This window comes from Taudactylus pleione, unplaced genomic scaffold (genome assembly GCF_031769625.1).
Source record: "Taudactylus pleione unplaced genomic scaffold, aTauple2 ptg000341l, whole genome shotgun sequence".
Taxonomy (NCBI): domain Eukaryota; kingdom Metazoa; phylum Chordata; class Amphibia; order Anura; family Myobatrachidae; genus Taudactylus; species Taudactylus pleione.
The window spans coordinates 2,832,032-2,852,210 of record NW_028284742.1 but is presented as its reverse complement, the minus strand read 5'-3'; the positions used below and the strand labels follow the sequence as shown (position 1 = coordinate 2,852,210).

At 46.1% G+C, this 20,179-nt stretch overlaps 1 protein-coding gene across 2 annotated transcripts in view; it reads left to right on the top strand.

Annotated features, from left to right (window-relative positions):
• Positions 1-635: 635 nt before the first annotated feature.
• LOC148508846 (very-long-chain enoyl-CoA reductase-like) overlaps positions 636-20,179 on the top strand; it is a 110,989-nt gene continuing 91,445 nt past the window's right edge. The window contains exons 1-2 of one of the 2 annotated variants that reach the window (XM_088443956.1): positions 636-658; positions 1,460-1,550. In XM_088443956.1, coding sequence (XP_088300082.1) covers positions 1,548-1,550 — 3 coding nt within the window. In that variant the 5' untranslated portion in view covers positions 636-658; positions 1,460-1,547. Of the gene's footprint in view, positions 659-1,459; positions 1,551-2,718; positions 2,740-20,179 lie in introns of those variants that run through there. The other variant, XM_088443959.1, reaches the window with a different exon arrangement.

Sequence of the window (20,179 nt, the reverse complement as noted above, 5' to 3'; positions counted from 1 at the left end):
GGCAGGAAGCCATGGCTCTGTTACTGGCGCGGGCAGGAAGCCATGGCTCGGTCATTACTGCAGACAGGCGGGCTTGCAGGAGGCAACACGGCGTGCGTGACAAGTGATGTCACGCCGCCGCGTCTAGGCAGGTGATGGGGCCAGAGGAGCTCAGCAGCAGTCCGGATCACAAATTACTGTATTATGTGCCTGGCGGCTCTGACCGCCGCCACGGCACACTTCACAACTGCCCACGGCACACTAGTGTGCCGCGGCACACCGGTTGAAAACTGCTGGTATATGAAATAGAGCTAAGGCCTACCAACGCATAGCCTGCTCATGCTGACAAACTTGACTCTTCACTATTGCAGACAAGCTACAGTATGTCAGCATAAATGACTTTATCTAGTCCCAAATAAGGACTACATTATCACAGAGCTTCCCCATATACCTCAACAGGATGTCTTTTCAATTTTCTCACTCTCATCCTTAAGGCCAAACAATGCTGCCCACAGGAGCTAGTCAACTATTTTAAAACTTGCCAACCCACCATGAACACAAAGAATGCCTCCAGATGTTACAGAAGGGAGCAAATCAATTGATGAATAGGATTCAGCAGCCCCTGCTACCAAGGAAGATAATGCAACCATTATCTAATACATGAGAAGTATAATACCTGGTACACATTAGGAAGTAATTGCATGCCACCACTCTGTATGTACACGTGTCACAACATCTATCTGTGCACATTACGCAAAGCAGAAATAGCAAGAACTGCACCCCATGACAACACCTCAGTTCTTCCTACCTCTGCTCCTCTTGGGTGTACGGTTCTGGGACAGCTGTCTCCACCTTTTTTCCCAAATGCTGCACTGTTTGCAGTGGCGTCCTTACCCGACATCGCACCTGGTGCGGGTCGGGAGGACTGCCACCCTTCACTGCACTCGGCGCAGCCGCTTGCCGGAAAACCAGGGGGCGTGGCTTAATGGGTGGGCGAGGCCTCGCGGGAGGAGGCATAACCCCCACGGGCCGTACCCCCGTTTTTTTTACACCGGGGCTGCTGGAGATGCAGGCTGCCCCCGGGGACCAACCTGTTTGAGTGTTGGCTCCCTCACCGTGCTAGGAGCCGAGTGCTGCACGTTATGCAGCACCCGGCTCCTGTCACCGAGGGGGAGCTAGCACTTTGGTGTCACCCCTCAGCTGGTGACACCCGGTGCGGCCTGCATCCCCCGCACCCCCTTTGTGATGCCAGTGACTGTTTGCATCTGTCTCTAATTTTGAATATTCACCTCACCTCCCCATCTATCTCTCTTTGCCATCCTCCTTTGTGTGTCTGTTGCATTTACCCTCACACAACACCCACTTTTCCCCTGTGACCCACACAACCCACTGCTCCTTTTTCCCTGCTCCTTCTCTTACCTTTTTTTTTAATTCCTGTTTTTTTACCCCTCAATTTCCCCCTCCTCCTCTTTGGCTGAAGTTGCTGGAGTCCTACTGGCTGGTGGTCAGACCCAACGTGGGCGAATAGAGACGTAACCTTGTCCAACTGCACATAACTGACCCCGGGGATGGCAAGTAATCAGCAACTTCTTATTTTCATTCTTTTTTTTTTTTCAATTGGAAATTGTTGATACATTATGGATCCTATTCATCAAGATCAAGTCAGTAGCAGCAGAAACACTGATGGGGTTTTTAGACACTACAGATTTATTAAAGGGTAAAAAGCATCTTTGTTTTTACTATTTGAAAACAAAATTATAAGTTTGTACCATGAACTTTTTTCAAACTGTTTTTTATTTTCACTTTACTGGAAATTAAGGCCCTGATTCAGAGCCGGACGCTCTGACAGAGCGCTCACTCTGCTCTAAATCAGGGCCGTCCTTCTTAATTTTTAGAGTGACCTCCTGGCCGCTCGTGTAGCTGTGGGTGACCACCCACAGCTATAGCGAGCGGCCAGGAAGATGGTCGCGATGGTCAAGACCATCGCGACCATCGGGCTTGCGACGAGACCCTTGTGGTAGGGTCTCGTTGCCACAAGCTCTGGAGTGCTTTCGGCTCTATCAGAGCCGAGAGCACTCCCAGTGACATCACTTGTGATGTCAGTGGGGCCGGACCCAGATGGTAGGTGTTCCCATGGGAACACCTCCATCTGGGCAGCCACGCCCCCGGCATGCCCACCAAAGGGGGCGTGCTGTCACTCACCATCGACAGCACACTCCCTTTGATACGAGACCCGGAGTGTCGGCTTGCCCGTCGCTATCCGGGTCTCGCGCATGCGCACGACGGAGCCGGCTCCGTCGTGTGCATGCGCACTGGGACAACATCGACCCGCTTGCGAGAAAATTCATATATATATATAAAGGAAACAGACAGTGAGGTATTAAAATGTGTTAAAGGAAAATGTGTTATACTGCGGTGCCCTGAAGCAGATCAGCAAAGCAATCTAGGGGGACCCACACCCCAAAAATGAACCAAAGCTGCACTACACAGTCTAAATATTAGCAGGACTTACCTATTTCTTCTTACCTGTATTTCTTCTTTGTGTATATATTAATGGTCTCCACAGGTAGCACCTCCAATTATATATATATGTCCAGAATGTGCAGTCTGAGATCCATTTTCATTGTAAACTAATTCGTGCATTGATTTGCACACCTGGGAAGCCTGAGCCACTTCCCACTCAGACTAGCACTTCTACTACATTGGTTACAGCATGGAGTCTGGCAATGTAATATGCACACCAGTCAGGGCACAATATAGGTAAGTCCTGCAAATATTTAGACTGTGTAGTGCAGCTTTGGTTCATTTTTGGGGTGTGGGTCCCCCTAGATTGCTTTGCTGATCTGCTTTTGTATTTACTGCAAAATGTATTTATTTATATATAATCAGTTAATTTGGAGTTGTGCACCTGTATTTCTTCTTTGTGTATATATTAATGGTCTCCACAGGTAGCACCTCCAATTATATATATATATGTCCAGAATGTGCAGTCTGAGATCCATTTTCTTTGTAGAATTTAAATTTAGTCAGCTTCCTGGCCATTTTAATAATGCCAGTTTAAGTGCCCCATACATCTGCCTGCCGTTTCGCTGATTCCCTGATGTGACCGGAACCTCCTTGGTAAAATTCTATGATCGGTGATCCTTTGGGGAATCACTGAAATGCTTCATGTTAAAAATCCCTGATTTGCTGATCACTAACATATTTTGGTCGGGATTGTCAAATCAGGGAAATCCAACTTGTTGGATTTCACTGATACCCCAACCCCAGTATCTGGGGATTGGGGAATTGCTATTAGAGACTATGGGGTAAATTTACTAAGAATCGAGATAGGTCGAGATGACCATCTCGGGTGATTTATTCATTTTTTTCCTGCTTGCAAATTTACTAAAGGCAAAGTCGGGTGAGTTAGAGAGAGATTTCTCTCATCTCACTCGTAAAACTTGGGTGAGATAGCACTCTCGAATCAAATCACCATCGGGCCAAATCGGAAGTACTTTTCACCTAAAACATACATCTCTCAAATTTACCAAGAATCAGGATGACAAGCTCGGGAGAGATAGGAGCAAGCTCTCTGTCAAAATCACTTTCCAAACTCTCAACCCCCTGAGCTGCGAGATAGTCAGAAACATACACAAATCGTTGTGATTTGTGTATGTTTATTTCTGTAAATGGTTAAAATAGGGTTAATTTTAGAGAAAAAATTACGTGAGCTCCCCCCCAAAATACTAACCAGCCCCGGACTTGCCAGCCAGTCCTGATTCTTAAAATTACAGGGAATAAAATGTGTAGGGTTCCACTGTAAATTTAAGAACCAGCACCAGGCAGCAGGGACAGAGCTGGTTTTAAATATAGGGATAAAAATATTGGCGTGACGTTACCCCTATACTTAAAACCAGCCCTGGACCCTTTCTATAAGGGGGTTGATGCCACAGCCAGGGGTACCCTTTCACCGGGCCCCCCAGCCACAGCATCAGTCCTGACCGCTAGTCAGCCCAGGCCAGGGATCCCTGGGGAGTTGGGGACCCCTCCAATAAAGGTGTCCTCTCCAGGGTACCCTTGGCCTAGGCTGATAGCCCGGGGCTATCCCCGGCACCCTAGGGCGATGGGTGCCGGGTTGATAGTGTATGTGTAGTGTAAAAGAAATGGTTAAATATTGTCTTAGCATGCCTCCCCCCGCATGCTGGTATTTGGAGAACAACAATTACCAGCATGCGGGGCATTACGGGCCCGCTGGCACTTGTAGTTCCAGAACCAAAGCAATACGTAAATAACACAACATACACCGTGACAGTAAAATTTTATTATAACAGACATGCACACTCACACTCACTATCACACATACTCAACTAGTATCAGAAATAATCCATAGGGGTACCTATAAAAAAAAATCCATACTCACCTCTCCTATGCATGGTTCACGTCCTCTTCTCCAAGTAGGCATCCAAAGGGTTAAAACAAAAAAAGGGTGTTCCTGAATCCAAACACACTGAGCAAAGCTATGTGTTTCCACATAGCTTTACTCCACGCGAATGACCGGGGCACACGTGGGCCCCATCATTGAAGGAGCCACCAGCTAATCAGCGGGCATCTCTGTCGGAGCAGCTCGCTAATTGGCTGTGTGCGGTCAACATGTCTCCCCATAGACTTCTATGGGGAGAATTATCCATTGAAGTCTATGCAGGGAACCGCCACATTGTATCTACTGCTGTAACCACAAGGGTGACCTCAATTAACCTTGTGGTTACAGCAGTAGATACAATGTCGCGGGAACTGTCAGTCGGAGCCAATCAGCGGCCACTCTACAATTAGCAGCCGCTGATTGGCTGGCGGGGCATGCAAACCCCGGGCAGTCCTGTCAGCTGGCATTCATGAGGATTAATTTTTTTGTTTTGCCGGGGATGCTACGGAGACCAGCGCCAGACTCAATTCTTAGGGGTAAAATTACTAAGAATCGAGTCTTTGAGAGTTTGCAAACTCTGGAGAGTTTGGGCATTTTTCCCCGCTCGCAAATTTACTAATGTAAAACTCAGGAGAAAGATTTCCTTTGCTATGGGAAACTACTGGAGAGTTAGCACTCTCTTCAATTCACCATCGGCAAATCTCGAGAACCTTTTCACTAGTGAAGATAGGATCTGGAACTTACCAAGCAGAGAGTTTCTAAACTCTCATGAGATGGGAAAACTCTCCAGTAAAAACTTGTGAAATAAATACACCTGCCTGTGATCTGCGAGTTTGGCAGAAAAAATACACAGATCACTGTGATCCATGTATGTTTTTTCCTGTAAAGAGAAAAAAAAGTTTAAAAGTTTAAAAAGAAATGACATAGGGCCCCCTCAAAAGACTAACCAGCCCCGGACTTGCCAGCCAGTCCTGGTTCTTAAAATGACAGGGAACAAAATGTGTAGGGTTCCACAGTAATTTAAGAACCAACACCAGGCAGCAGGGCCAGACCTGGTTTTAAATATAGGGAGAAAAAATTGGCGTGAGGTTCCCCTTATATTTACAACCAGCTCCGGACCCTTTCTAACGGGGGACTGATGACACAGCCAGGGGAGCCCTTTCACCGGGCCCCCCAGCTGCAGCATCAGCCGTACCACTAGTCAGCCCAGGCCAGGGATCCCTGGGGAGTTGGGGACCCTCCCAATAAATGGGTACCCCTCTCCAGGGCACCCCTGGCCTAGGCTGGTAGCCCGGGGCTATCCCCACCACCCCTGGGTGGCAGGTTGATAGTGTGTGCAGTGTATATAAATTTCAATTATTCACATTGTCTTTACAGTGGAACTACAGGTCCCAGCAAGCCTCCCTCGCATGCTGGTACTTGGAGAACCACAAGTACCAGCATGCGGGGCATTAAGAAGGGGCCACTAGTACGTGTAGTTCACCTGTAAAGAAATGTGTAAAAAAACACAAGACACACACCGTGAAAATAAAGTTTTATTACATCCATACATACACACATACCTGCTGCCAGATGTTCACGTCCCCTTCTCAACGTAAAGTATCCTATGGAAGTACCTGAAAAAAAGATCCAATATTCACCATTTGTCCCATGATGTCCTCCGCAGAAATCCAATAAGGTCCACAGACACACTGTAACTGCATGCTTCAGCATGTTGTTACAGTACGCTAATGACAGTTCATGGAGAATGAGCTATCATTATTGCCGGGACACGAGCCAATCATCGGCGGCTTCCATTAGCGGCCGCTCATTGGCTGGGACCCACATGGACCTCAAAGGAGGAGCCACTCATTGGCTAAGTCCACGTGGGTCCCAGCCAATGAGCGGCCTCTAATGTTAAGCCGCAGCTGATTGGCTCATGGCCCGGCACTAATGATAGCTCATTCTCCATGAACTGTCATTAGCATACTGTAACAACATGCTGTAGCATATAGTTATAGTGTGTCCATGGCCCTTATTGGATTTCTGCTGATAGCCCAGGGCTATCCCCACCACCCCTGGCGGTGGGTTGATAATGTAATGTGGTGTGTAAAAAATAGAATTAACAACATTGGGCCTGATTCAGAGCCGCTCGTTCGCTCCGAGCGATGTTTGCCCAACTGCGCATGCGTACGGATCGTAATACGCATGCGCGAACCAGTCAGTGCGGCCGAAAATCGTTTGTTCGCTAAATAGCGAATGCCTGCTAATATGAGTGACAGGAGGAGGCGTATGTGGGTGGTAACAGGGGAAGGTGCATGAAAACGGGGAGTGGAGATCAGAACGCAGGCGTGCTTAAAGGTCAAAACGGGCGTTTTATGGGTGTGCATAATTAATACAGCAGCGTCACTGACCACGTCACTGGGTTATTTTATAGTCAGAACTGCTCGCAAATTTGTGGTAGGAAAAACCAACCACAAGAATAGCGAGCAGTTCATACGCTGGTCGATGTACTCGATTAATCTAATAAATAGCGGACATGACGTAGGATGCGAGCGGCCAGGGGGCGTAGTTATCCAAAAAGCGACCGCAAGTTTTGTTCGCTCGTTCAGACATAGAGGCGTGAACAGACTGCAAAGAGCGAACGGATCATTTGAATAGCCACCCCTTTTTTTGGAACGAACAACCACAAATAGCGACCAGCTCTGAATCAGGGCCATTGTCTTTACAGTCGAACTGCAGGTCCCAGCAAGCCTCCCCTGCATGCTGGTACTTGGAGAACTACAAGTACCAGCATGCGGGGCATTAAGAAGGGGCCACTAGTACGTGTAGTTCACCTGTAAAGAAATGTGTAAAAAAACACAAGACACACACCGTGAAAATAAAGTTTTATTACATCCATACATACACACATACCTGCTGCCAGATGTTCACGTCCCCTTCTCAATGTAAAGTATCCTATGGAAGTACCTGAAAAAAAGTTCCAATACTCACCATTTGTCCCATGATGTCCTCCGCAGAAATCCAATAAGGTCCACAGACACACTGTAACTGCATGCTTCAGCATGTTGTTACAGTACGCTAATGACAGTTCATGGAGAATGAGCTATCATTATTGCCGGGACACGAGCTAATCATCGGCAGCTTCCATTAGCGGCCGCTCATTGGCTGGGACCCACATGGACCTCAAAGGAGGAGCCGCCCATTGGTTAATTGTCATTAGTGTACTGTAACAACATGTTGTAGCATATAGTTACAGTGTGTCCATGGCCCTTACTGGATTTCTGTTGATAACCCAGGGCTATCCCCGCCACCCCTGGCGGTGGGTGGTGGGTTGATAGTGTAATGTGGTGTATAAAAAATAGAATTAACAACATTGTCTTTACAGTCGAACTGCAGGTCCCAGCAAGCCTCCCCTGCATGCAGGTACTTGGAGAACCACAAGTACCAGCATGCGGGGCATTAAGGGCCCGCTGGTACCTGTAGTTCACCTGTAAAGAAATGTGTAAGAAAACAAAAAACACACACACCGTGAAAGTACAGTTTTATTACATACATACATACATACATACATACACACACTCACCTACATTACCAGGAGTGGTCCCCATTTCCAAAGTAGGCATCCAAGGTCTTCTTAAAACAATCAAACGAAAATCGCGATCCACGCTGCAGATACCAACCAGGATGGTTGATATCTCCCAAATGAAATGCTCAGATGCGGTATCTGAGCGTTCATTGGCTGAGAGAGGTGAGTCCCCGCCTCTCTCAGCCAATGAATGGCTCCTCCATTGAAGTCAATGGTGGGAACCGCATGATAAACTTTAGTAACCTGCAGCTTTCCATTGACTTCAATGGAGGAGCCGTTCATTGGCTGAGAGAGTCGGTCGACTTTAGCAAAACAAATAATGGTAAATTCCCTATTTTTATTAAAAAAGTGAAAAGTACTTCCGATTTGAGCCGATGGTGATATCATTGCTATTGTTCAAAACGGACGAATTTGCGGCATTAAACCACCCAATTTCAACCTGAAAAATTAAGAAATCACCTGACTTTAATGATAGTAAATTCCCGATTTGCAAAAAAGTGATATTATCACCCAAGAATGCAAATCGGGACAAACACGAATCTTAGTAAATTTACCCCCTGTAGACATTGTCGACCTTTTTACTGTCTATCTATAGTCCGGAACCCGTGAAAAATGAGCAGCCAGAAGCTGTAAGATAAGTGGTCTTCAATCAATGACACTACTTTTATCAGTGCCTCTGGCTCTTAAGTGTAATGGAACTACAAAGCACAGCTTGTTCTGCCAGAGTTCAAGCTAGAACTTGTCATTCCAAAATAACTGCAGAGCCATAGGTTGCACTGATATGCTGCCAGCCACATTATATACGTGGAGCATAGTGTATAAGATGGGCCGCTGTTCATGCACTATGGGCCAGTGCTGTGTGCTTGCCTCCAGGCTAAAATGTGCAAGCCAGCTCCTGTCTGTTAATGTATGCAAATGTCTCCATTTAGTTTTGTGAAAGGTAAACACTTTCATAACAAATAGTAACATTTGTGCTTTAATATATATTGACCTTCATCATGTCTCTTTTTGTGACATAAAAAGCACAGCTGCTTAGTGTGACTTATTGATATCTGTTCAAGGATTGGATTATGCTTTGAATAAAGGGAAAATGTCAAATGTCAGGAAATCGTGGCATACAAATTAACACTGCTGACTCTGCTGCAATGGGATATGTAGAGAGAGAAAATGTATTTTGAAGGAAAAGCATCTACAGTATGTTTATCAGCAATATTTATTTAGTACTTTATTTGTTCAAATGTGTCTAGTTCAGGGGAATGCCTCCTCACATAGCTTCCATTCATCTTTTCAAGACCTCTATCTGGCCAAGTCTTACTGGCATCAGACTATTCCTGCTGCAAAAATGTTAGACCTAAATCCTTTGAATCCTTTGCCACTAGTCTATGCCCAAAAGCCATTAAACTGTAATAGGACTGTCAAGTGCCAGGGCTGATGCAAGGTTTCTAGGTGCACTTACTTTGTAAAGCTACAGAATACCGCCCCCCCTGCACCCCCAATACTCTCCTCACAAACCATTACATACACATCCACTCCTGTTCATGCCCTGCCCCCCTTGTTGTAAACAGTCCCTAGCAGTGATGGCTCATTTATGTGAGGGGGGCTGCCCATGTACTGCAGTCCGAGCAGTGGTCCGACCTCTGTTCTCTTTGGCGCCTGCCAATCGCATTGCGAATGAGCAATGCATCTGGCAGGGCTTGCGACCGGTGCATGCGCACAAATGCCGGATTCTGGGGACTGCATCGACTGCAGCCCCTAGAAATCGGATAGGGTCACGGAAAGGCAGAGGAGTGGCTTCCCATTGGAAGTGCTCTCTCTGCTAATCGCAGTCCGGACTGACAGTCCCAGGGGCAGAAAACGCCTCTCCCTAGGGTTGCCTCTCTGGCTCTGATTAGCAGATAGCTCTTCTAATAGGAAGCCACTACCAAGACTCTCTGTCTCACTGGGGTGCCAATTTCACTAGGGGGGCTGCCCCTAGGTAAAATATGCCAATGGCCACAAGTCAGAATTGTGGCTGCGAAAAAGATGTTCATGCACACTAAAAAAATGCAACTTGCAGCTGAAAAAAGTTGCAAATTCCCCGAGCCGGTCTTGGGGCCTGATTCAGAGCCGGACGCTCTGACCAGAGCGCTCGCTCTGAATCAGGGCCCTCCTCCATTAAAATGGAGCGTCCTCCTGGACGCTCGTATAGCTGTGGGTCACCACCCACAGCATATACGAGCGTGCAAAAAGATGGTCGCGATGGTCTTGACCATTGCGACCATCGGACTTGCGAGGGAAACCCTGCGGTCGGGTTTCCCAACCACAAGCCCTGGAGTGATTTTGGCTCTATCAGAGCCAAAATCACTCCCACTGACATCACTAGTGATGTCAGTGGGGCCGGCTTCAGACGGTAAGCGTTCCCATGGGAACACCTCCGTCTGGCAGGCACGCCCCCGGCACGCCCACCAAAGGGGGCGTGCTGTCAATCAACATCGACAGCACGCCCCCTTTGGTGCGAGACCCCGAGCGATGGAAAGCCCGTCGCTCGCCGGGTCTCGCGCATGCGCACGACGGAGCTCCCTCCGTCGTGCGCATGCGCAGTGGGGAACATCGACCCACTTGCGAGCGTACTGCCGCTCGCGAGTGGGTCTGAATGACCCCCTTGGATCCCACTTGGAATTGCAATGTTCGGGTGGGAACCGGACCAGCTCATCTCTACTGATAATAAAGCAGGAAGGAGTTGGTATCAGCAGGTGAAGGCTCTGTAGGCACATGCAGACCTAGGGGGTTCCGCATAAAATTGTAAATTTTATGCGGAGAGATGAAATTGTAAAAAATAAATTACCAACCAATCACTCCTAGTAACTATCAATTCATAAACACAGCCTGCAAAATGTAAATTGGAAGCTGAATGATTAGTACTTTATCTCTTACAATTTTATCTCTCTCCCAGCTTTGATAAATACCCCCCTATTCTATTGTCCATCATTGTAATGTACTTTACCTTTATTGCTCTTTTCAATTATTGTCATGTTTGGGGTCCGGTGGTCCTTTAAAATACCTGAATGAGTTCCGCACAAATCTAGCGAAATAATTTTTTAAATCAATATAAAGTTCTCTTATTATGGTAAATAGAGCTTATATTTTTTCATACTTGAAGAGAAAATTCAAATAGGCAAAAGGTGGGGCGAGTTACCATAGCAATGGCATAGAAACTCTGGCAATGGCAGCTGAACTCGCTTGCTTGTAGCCCGTTCTCACCCCGTAAATACAGCATATACCCACACTTGCGGACACAACTAAGATGCTCATAATTAAATTGACACCTTATAGTATTTAGAACCTTATATGTAAATTATAGTTTTCCTCTGTTAGCAATTTTTAAATAAAAACAATGAAACAATTCAATTACATAAAAGCTACAGTATGAAGCCAGTGATACTGTACCAAGCGTACATTTACTGTGCAGTGCTTTTCAAAGCCAACATGTCTTTGGCAGTTTTGTCTGCAAGATTAAATTGGGCAAAAATAACACATTAGTTTGTATTTATCATTATAGCTTGTTTAAATTCAGCAATCGAATCAGCGTAAAACACATTGAAAGCTGCATACAATTTCGGCCCTACTCCACCACATATTTTTTCGGGGAGGGATCCTCCAGATTCTTCTCTATCTGCCCCCACTGACGCCTGTGCATGCACAATACACTCACTAGATCCGATTCTGGAAGCAAAACGATATCACTTTGCTTATATAAATAAATAACACTGGCGCTGACAGGGTGGTCTCTCTAAGCAGCTGCTAAAAAAGGGATAGTCAGTCCCTTAGATGAACCAGAAATTTAAATGTAAATGTCTATTTTTTATCTTAAATAGTGCCTTTTTATACTATTTTTATTATTATTTTTATTGTCAATTTTCTTTATATATAATATTCATACTTGCAAGTAACAATTATAGGTTAAATGTGATTTAGTGTCATTTTATGTGATTCATGTGTTTTTGGTATTACCCAAATAAATGATTCAAAGATTTAGCGCTGCTTTTTACATTTAAATCACTTTGCTTATAGCCATTTGCAAGGACAGGGCTTTTTAGGTAATGCGGTTGATGACAATTATGCCCCTATGTCTGGCTCCACTTCTAACAATCTGCATTATCCACCTATGACTACGGAAGACAGTCAGTAGGATTTCGGCATTCAATCCCTTGGTGACAAGGGGGAAACCAACTTGTGAGCAGTGAGTGACACAGGGGTAGTGGTGCATGAAGGACCCCATGTCCAGCATTAATATAACATTGCGCTATGGCTGCAAAACACAATCACATACAGATGTCTCCTCATATGTTGATGTTCAAGTTGCGGCAAACAAGAACATGATAAACCTGCCGGTCAGTCGTTCAATTTATCTGCTAATGGATAGGCCCTGAACGATGACAGATGCGCACTCCCGCGGCCGATAAATTTTATCTTTCGTGTCTCCAACATGTTGGTCAAATATTAGAAATATCTAGGAGAAGATGGAGACCTGCGCTAAGATTAATATATGGCTGTATATGCTCAGTGCTTGCTGCGGACCTCCCTGGGAATACCCACCCCAAATACATGCAAGATTGTATCAATTATTGATGGAGGTCGGCGCTACACTTGGTGTGGTATGTAAGACTAACACAGTGGGTAAAGATGGAAATAGGTATTCTATTGGTACAATTGGGGGTCACAGTGCCCCTATAATGAGTACTTAGTGCAAAGTTTGTAAATCACAGTGTGAATAACTTGGATTCGGGACGGGGTATAGTATGAGATGGTAGGGGGGTGTATATCAGCTGGAGTACAGAATCAGTCAATGATACTACCTAAGGTAGTGCAACGTAGTGAGATGCAGCTGTAGTAGCATCCACCACAGCTCTTCTATGTCTGTGAGTCAGTGTGAAGTCTTAATACGCAGGGTGTCCAAGTCTGTGTCTGGCGGGACGGCGTCCCGTATCCCCCAGGTGCACAAAATTTACCCTCGGCGTCCTTGTCTATTCACCTCCAGGTGAACGGCGTCCTCTTCTCCCGTCTGGGATCCTCCAGGCCTTAGTTCCGCTATGTTGGGCAGCGTGTGTCTGGATACATATTTAAAACCATCACCTGGCCCAAATCGACCGGGGTGTAATGTCACAGCCCGGAGACCCTATTACTGTGTCTCCAGGGCCAAAGCATTCTCACCCCAAGCCGGTCAGACCAAGCTGGGGATCTCAGGGGAGGTGGGGACCCCATAAAAAAGGTGCCCCCCCTCTCCTGAACCCCAGGCTTGGTCTGAAGCCCGGGGCTCTTCCCCGCATCCCTTAAGTGGTGGATACGGGGGTAATAAAGTGTTAATTAGTATTAAACTATTGTACTTTACAGTGGAACTACAGGTGCCTGCATGCCTGCCCTTTGGCACTTGTGGAATTACAAAATAATTAACCCTTAAAATAAAATAAAAAACAAGCAGCCTGCCCATATTTCACTGATATGTGCAGCCTGCTTGTTTGGGAGAGAAATACACCATCAATCAAAACGATCCTGTTAAAACCGGGAGCTTGGTAAATACCTGATTTTTAAAGTGAAAAAAAACGGCCTTTTTTGATCGATCCTATGAAAAACGGGACTGGTCGGGACCAACACGAATCTTAGTAAATTTACCCCAATGTATTATCTTTAGCAGCTGGCACTCATTTTAATAAATGTAATGATGAGAGACAATAAGAATGTGTCCGGCTACTTGCCTAACCATTTTGTAAAGTTTTCTTTAAAACAAAAGAAAAAAACAAAAGAAAAATCGCATACACAAAAAGTTTGTGTAAAGAAATAAACACTGCACAATAATACAAGAATTATGACAAACTCCAGTGAGAACAGTCTTTATTGCAGTCTTTCACACCACAAAGTGGCAATAAATCCAATATTTTCTGTACGACTCATCTGTTTGTAAAAACTGCATCTGACACAGTTTAGACACTTTGGATGTCAGCACACAGGAAAGTGGAACACTAGCAAAATGCAGCAGTAGAGTGGCATGGAAGAAAGAACTATTTAAAAGAAACCATAGCCTCACTTAGAATGTATGCTGCTAGTGCAATAAAGTAATACCACTCAGCAATAATATTCCCTTGAGTTGCCCCTTAAAGGGATATAGCTAGTTATATTGTAAGATAAACAAATTGGATGTTTCATTTCATGCAGAAGTGCTTATGACACCACAACCTTCTTGCACCAGCTTAACAAGAGCCTCACATCCCTACTCTTTGCTATTGTAGATGACAATTCCACTATGTAACTCTGAAGTCTCCAATTTCACGCTTTCCTCCTCTCCTCACATTCTGGGGCCTATTCATGATCCCTTATTGGCCTGTTATACATGCTTAAACACCTAATATTAATTTCTTAGTTTGCCTAATTTCTAACTATCCACAAGTAATACAGGTTGAGTCTCCCATATCTAATTATTTCGAAATACAGAAGTTATTTAGCATGACTGAAATAGTAAAACCTTTGTTTTTTGATTGTTCAATGTACACAAACTTTGTTTAAGGCACAAATTATTAAAACTATTGTATAAAATTACCTTCAGGCTTTGTGTATAAGGAGTATATGAAACATAAATTAATTTCATGTATGTACATAAACTGTGTTTGAGCCACAAAAGTACTGAAAATATTGTATAAAATGACCTGAAGGCTGTGTGTGTATAAGGTGTATATAAAATATAAATGCATTCTGTGTTTAGATTTGGATCCCATTCCCAAGATATTTCATTGTGGTATGCAAATATTCCAAAATACGGAATATTCCGATATCCAAAATACCCCTGGTCCCAAGCATTTTCGATATGGGAGCTTCAATCTGTATTATTTATTTATGTATTACCAGTTATTTATATGGGATGCAGTCATGTCACAATCCCGACGGCAGAATGCTGGCTAGGGATTATTGCTAGGTATCGAAATACCGACGCCTATCATAATCCCGACGCCGGAATCTAGAACGACGCGGGACAGAATACGGTAAGTACGGTCCACGCATCCTTATAGCCGCGGGGGGAGGGTTAGGTTTAGGGCACCTCGGGGGGGATTTAGGGTTAGGCACCCCCACGGGAGGGTTAGGGTTAGGCACCCCCACTGGAGGGTTAGGGTTAGGCTAGGGGAATGGGGGTTAGGATTAGGCACCCCGGCTGGGAGTGTTAGGTTTAGGGTGCGGGGAGGCGGCCTTAGGTTTAGGCACCCCAGGGGGGAGGTTAGGGTTATGCACTAAGTGGGGAGGTTAGGGTTAGGCACCCCTAAAGGAGGATTAGGGGGAAGAGGGGAGGGTTAGGTAGTTTACTCACCTCCGTCGGGATCTGCGCTGTTCGGCCTGCCGACGTCGGGATTTCGACCGCCGGGCTTTCGTCCAGTGGTCATTCATACCGATCCCATTTATATAGCGTACACATATGCACACTACTGGGGCCATTGTATAAGGGGCACTACTGGGGGCACTGCATAGGGGGACCACTATTGGGGGCACTGTATCAGGGGCACTACTGAGGGCACTGCATAGGGGGACCACTACTGGGGCACTGTATAAAGGGCATTACTGAGGGCGCTGCACGAGGGAACCACTACTGGGGGCACTACATAAGGGGCACTACTGGGGGCACTGCATAAGGGGCACTACTGAGGGCACTGTATAAGGGGCACTACTGAGGGCACCACATAGGGGGACTACTACTGGGGGCACTGTATAAGGGACACTACTGAGGGCTCTGCATAGGGGGACCACTACTGGGGGCACTGTATAAGGGGCACTGAGCGCACTGTATATGGGGCACTACTGTGGGCACTGTATAAGAGGCACTACTGGGGGCACTACATAAGGGGCATTACGGCACTCTATAAGGGACACTACTGAGGGCTCTGCTTAGGGGGACCATTACTGGGGGCACTGTGTAAGGGGCACTACTGGGGGGAGGGTGGTCTTTAATAAATCATGATGGCTGTATTTATTTGCCTGCTGCATTCATGTTTTTTTTAGTGATAGAGGTGTGTCTGTCTTTGTGTGTTCTCTGTCATAAGCTGGGTGATATATTTTACTGTAGTGGTCCTAAATCCTGTATAAGATGTTTCTATTTATATATTTATTTGTGGCTAGATGTTTTTTTATTGGTTTGGTAACCAAGGATTTGGAAACCCCCCTTTAAAAATCCTGTGTTTGCCACTGGCACAAGGAATGTAAGTATCAGACCGGCGGACGGCATGCATATCTTAATCCCGAAGCGGGAATCCAGAACGACGCCAGCAAGAATGAGGTAAGTCCGGGGCGCCCTTAGCTCTTAGCCACGGGGGTGTGTGTGTTAGGTTTAGGTAGCGTAGTGGGGTTAAGGCTATGTTTTGGGGGGGAGGTTAGGGTTAGGCACCCCTAAGGGGGTGGGTTAGGGTTAGGCACCACTGGGGAGAGGGTTAGGTTTAGGCACGAAGGGGTTGACTTTGGTTTAGGCACTAACGGATAGGGTTAGGGCTAGGGTCCGGGGTGGGGAGGTTTAGGACACTAGAAGGGAGGGTTACGGTTAGGGGGAGAAGGGGAATGGCAAGTATACTTACCTGACCCCTATCGAGATACCAACCATCAGGATGCCGCCATCAGTATTTTGACAGGAGGCATCCCGACAGCCGGTATTACATACCGATTCTGCGCACACATATTCTGCAGCGCTATACAGAGAATATTTGTCCATTCACAGCAGTCCCTGCCACAGTGGAGCTTACAGTCTATATTCTTTACCGCATGTACACGCACATACTTACACACTAGGGTTAATTTTTGTTGGGAGCCAGTTACCCTACCAGTATATTTTTGGAGTGTGGGAGGAAACCGGAGTTCCCAGAGGAAACCCACACAAGCACAGGTAGAATATACAAACTCCACACAGTTAGGGATATGGTGGGAATGAAACCCACAAAGTGCATTAAATGCCCTGGGTGTATTACTTGTGGATACTTAGAAAATAGAACGTGTCAGTACATTTATTATCCTCATTAAGGTAGACATGTTCAAATACAGCATATCTTAACAGACACTAGTATATGTGTCATTATCTACATTTGCTGTCCTTGTGGTGTTTTGTATGTGGAGAAGACCACAAGGCAGTTTAAGGAGAGAATGGCACTCCATAGATCGGCCATCAGATTGGCTTTGGAGGGTAGGGAACAAGATCAGCCTATGGCACGTCACTTTAAAATCTTTAAGTACAATCTAGCTGCTCTCCGCTATAATATTATAGATCATGTCCCCAAATCCATCAGGGGCGGAGACAGGGCAAATAAATTGCTCAGATTGGAAAATAGACACATTCATTGCCTGAATATTATCTCTCCTGGTGGCTTGAATGAAAATTTCAGATTTAATTGCTATTTGTAATGCCCGGGCTTATGCATTCAATCTCATTAATTGCTATAAGTAACAAAAAAAGTGGGAACGCCTACCGTCTGGGGCCAGCCCCACTGACATCACTAGTGATGTCAGTGGGAGTGCTTTTGGCTCTGATAGAGCCAAAAGCACTCCAGGGCTTGCGGCAGCGAGACCCTACGCAAGGGTCTTGTCGCAAGCCCGATGGTCGCGATGGTCTTGACCATCGCGACCATCATTTTGGCCGCTCGCTATAGCTGTGGGTGGTCAGCTAAAGCCATGGAGGCCGCTCCAAAAAGTAGGAGGGACGGCTCTGATTCAGGGCCAGTATCCAATGCTCAAGCAGTATTTAAGAAAGGAGTGAATTATTTATGTATTATTTAAAGATAGTGATAGTGATAAAAAAGCACACAAAGATGTATATGACAAAAACTACAAACAAGATTCAGTAACACACTAGTAGGGTATGTATACATATATTCAAGCATTTTGGGTAAACAAACTGAGGACACAATATATATATTTTTTGCTCTGTCTAACTACAATCAGATTGGTACAGCAACACCCATGTTTTGACAGTGCCATATCAGCAATTGAAAATTTGTCCTATGAAAATTGTGTCTCATATTAGATATGTACATAAAATCCATATAAACCATTACAGTTGTACAATACAGATGTAAACTAGTAATTATGTAGAAACTAAATAAAGAACAAGAAATCTGGCAAGGGAAAATCCTAACCTTGAAAACATAATCCTATGGAAGCAATACATTCTGTATACAGCTTATAGTATGTACTATGGGCCTGATTCAGAGCCAGTCGCTATTAGCGCTCGCTCGTTCAGAAAAAGGGGGTGGCTATTCAAATGAACCGTTCGCTCTTTGCGGTCTGTTGCCGCCTCTATGTCTGAATGAGCGAACAAAACATGCGGTCGTTTTTTTATAAAAACGCCCCCTGGCCGCTCGCTTCCTACGTCATGTCCGCTATTTATTAGATTAATCGAGTACATCGACCAGCGTATGAACTGCTCGCTATTCTTGTGGTTGGTTTTTCCTACCACAATCTTGCGAGCAGTTCTGGCTATAAAATAACCCAGTGACGTGGTCAATGACGCTGCTGTTTTAATTATGCACACCCTTAAAACGCCCGTTTTGACCTTTAAGCACGCCTGCGTTCTGATCTCCACTCCCCGTTTTCAAGCACCTTCCCCTGTTACCACCCACATACGCCTCCTCCTGTCACTCATATTAGCAGGCATTCGCTAATTAGCGAACAAACGATTTTCGGCCGCACTGACTGGTTCGCGCATGCGTATTACGATCCGTACGCATGCGCAGTTGTGCAAACATCGCTCGGAACGAACGAGCGGCCGCTTACGAGCGGCTCTGAATCAGGCCCTATGTGTGTGCCTATCTCTCCCATTGTTCCCTTGTGACATTTATGTACTAAATACTAGACAACCTCAGCATTTCAATTAATATATAGTGTTTATGTCAATCAACGTCTTACTGCTAATCAGAGCCGGATTTAGGGCCTGATTCAGAGCCGCTCGTAAGCGGCCGCTCGTTCGCTCTGAGCGATGTTCGCACAACTGCGCATGCGTATGGGTCGTAATGTGCATGCGCAAACCAGTCATTGCAGTCGGAAATCGTGCGCTCGCAAAATAGCAAGGGGCTGCTAATTTGATTGACAGAGAGTGGAGATCCGAACGCAGGCGTGCCTAATGGTAAAAAGGGCGTTTAATGGGAGTGCATAAATAGTAAAGGAGTGTCATCGACCACGTCACTTGGTTGTCTTTTAGCCTGAACTGCTCGCAGTGATTGCGGTAGGAAAATCCTACCACAAGTACTGCGAGCAGTTCTGATGCCTTTCGATGTTCCCGATTAATCTAGTAAATACCGGAGATGACGTGTGTTGTGAACGGCAAAGGGGCGTCTTTACAAAATAGCGAGCGCATTTTTCGCTCGCTCGCTCAGACATAGAGGCATCAACAAACCGCAAAGAGCGGCCGGCCCCTTTTTTGGAACGATCGTCCGCAAATAGCGTCCGGGTCTGAATCAGGCCCTTAGACCTCATGAGGCCCTAGGCAAGATACAAGTTTTGGGGCCCCCCTCCTTCAAACAATCCATAGCACTATATTTTAATTTCTGATTCATGCCCCTATACAACACCCTGAAGAAAAGGTCTGCTGCGGCCTTGAAACGTCGGCTATGTATGCATGGGTTGGGTACGGGATGCCTGTGCTCAGATTCCTGACACCGGCATCCCGACAAAGTTAGGATAGCGATACCTGCCGGTAAGTATCCTAACCCTCCCTCCCTGCAGCCTAAACCTAACCCTCCCCATCACAGCCTTACCCTAACCTTCCATCTCCAGCAGCCTAACCCATCTCAGCACAGAACCCCCCTCCTCTCACAGCCCCCCTCTTTCCTCACATCACTGACCCATCTCCCCTCTTAGCACACACCCGCTCTTTCACTGACCCCTCTCAGCACAGACCCCCCCCCTCATAATACAAAATCCCTCTCTCCTCACATCACTGACCCCTCTCAGCACAGGCCCCCGTTTCCTCGCATCACTGACCCTACAGCACAGTACCCTCTCCCCTCACAACACAGACCCCCACTTTCCTCACATCACTGACCCCTCTCAGCACAGACACCCCATCACAGCACAACACTCCCTCCCCTCACAACACAAACCCCCTTTTTCCTTACATCACTGACCTCTCTAAGCACAGACCCCCCTCCTCTCACATCACTGACCCCTCTCAGCACAGATACCCTCTTTACTCACATCACTGACCTCTCTCCCATCAGCACAGACCTCTCCTATCCCTC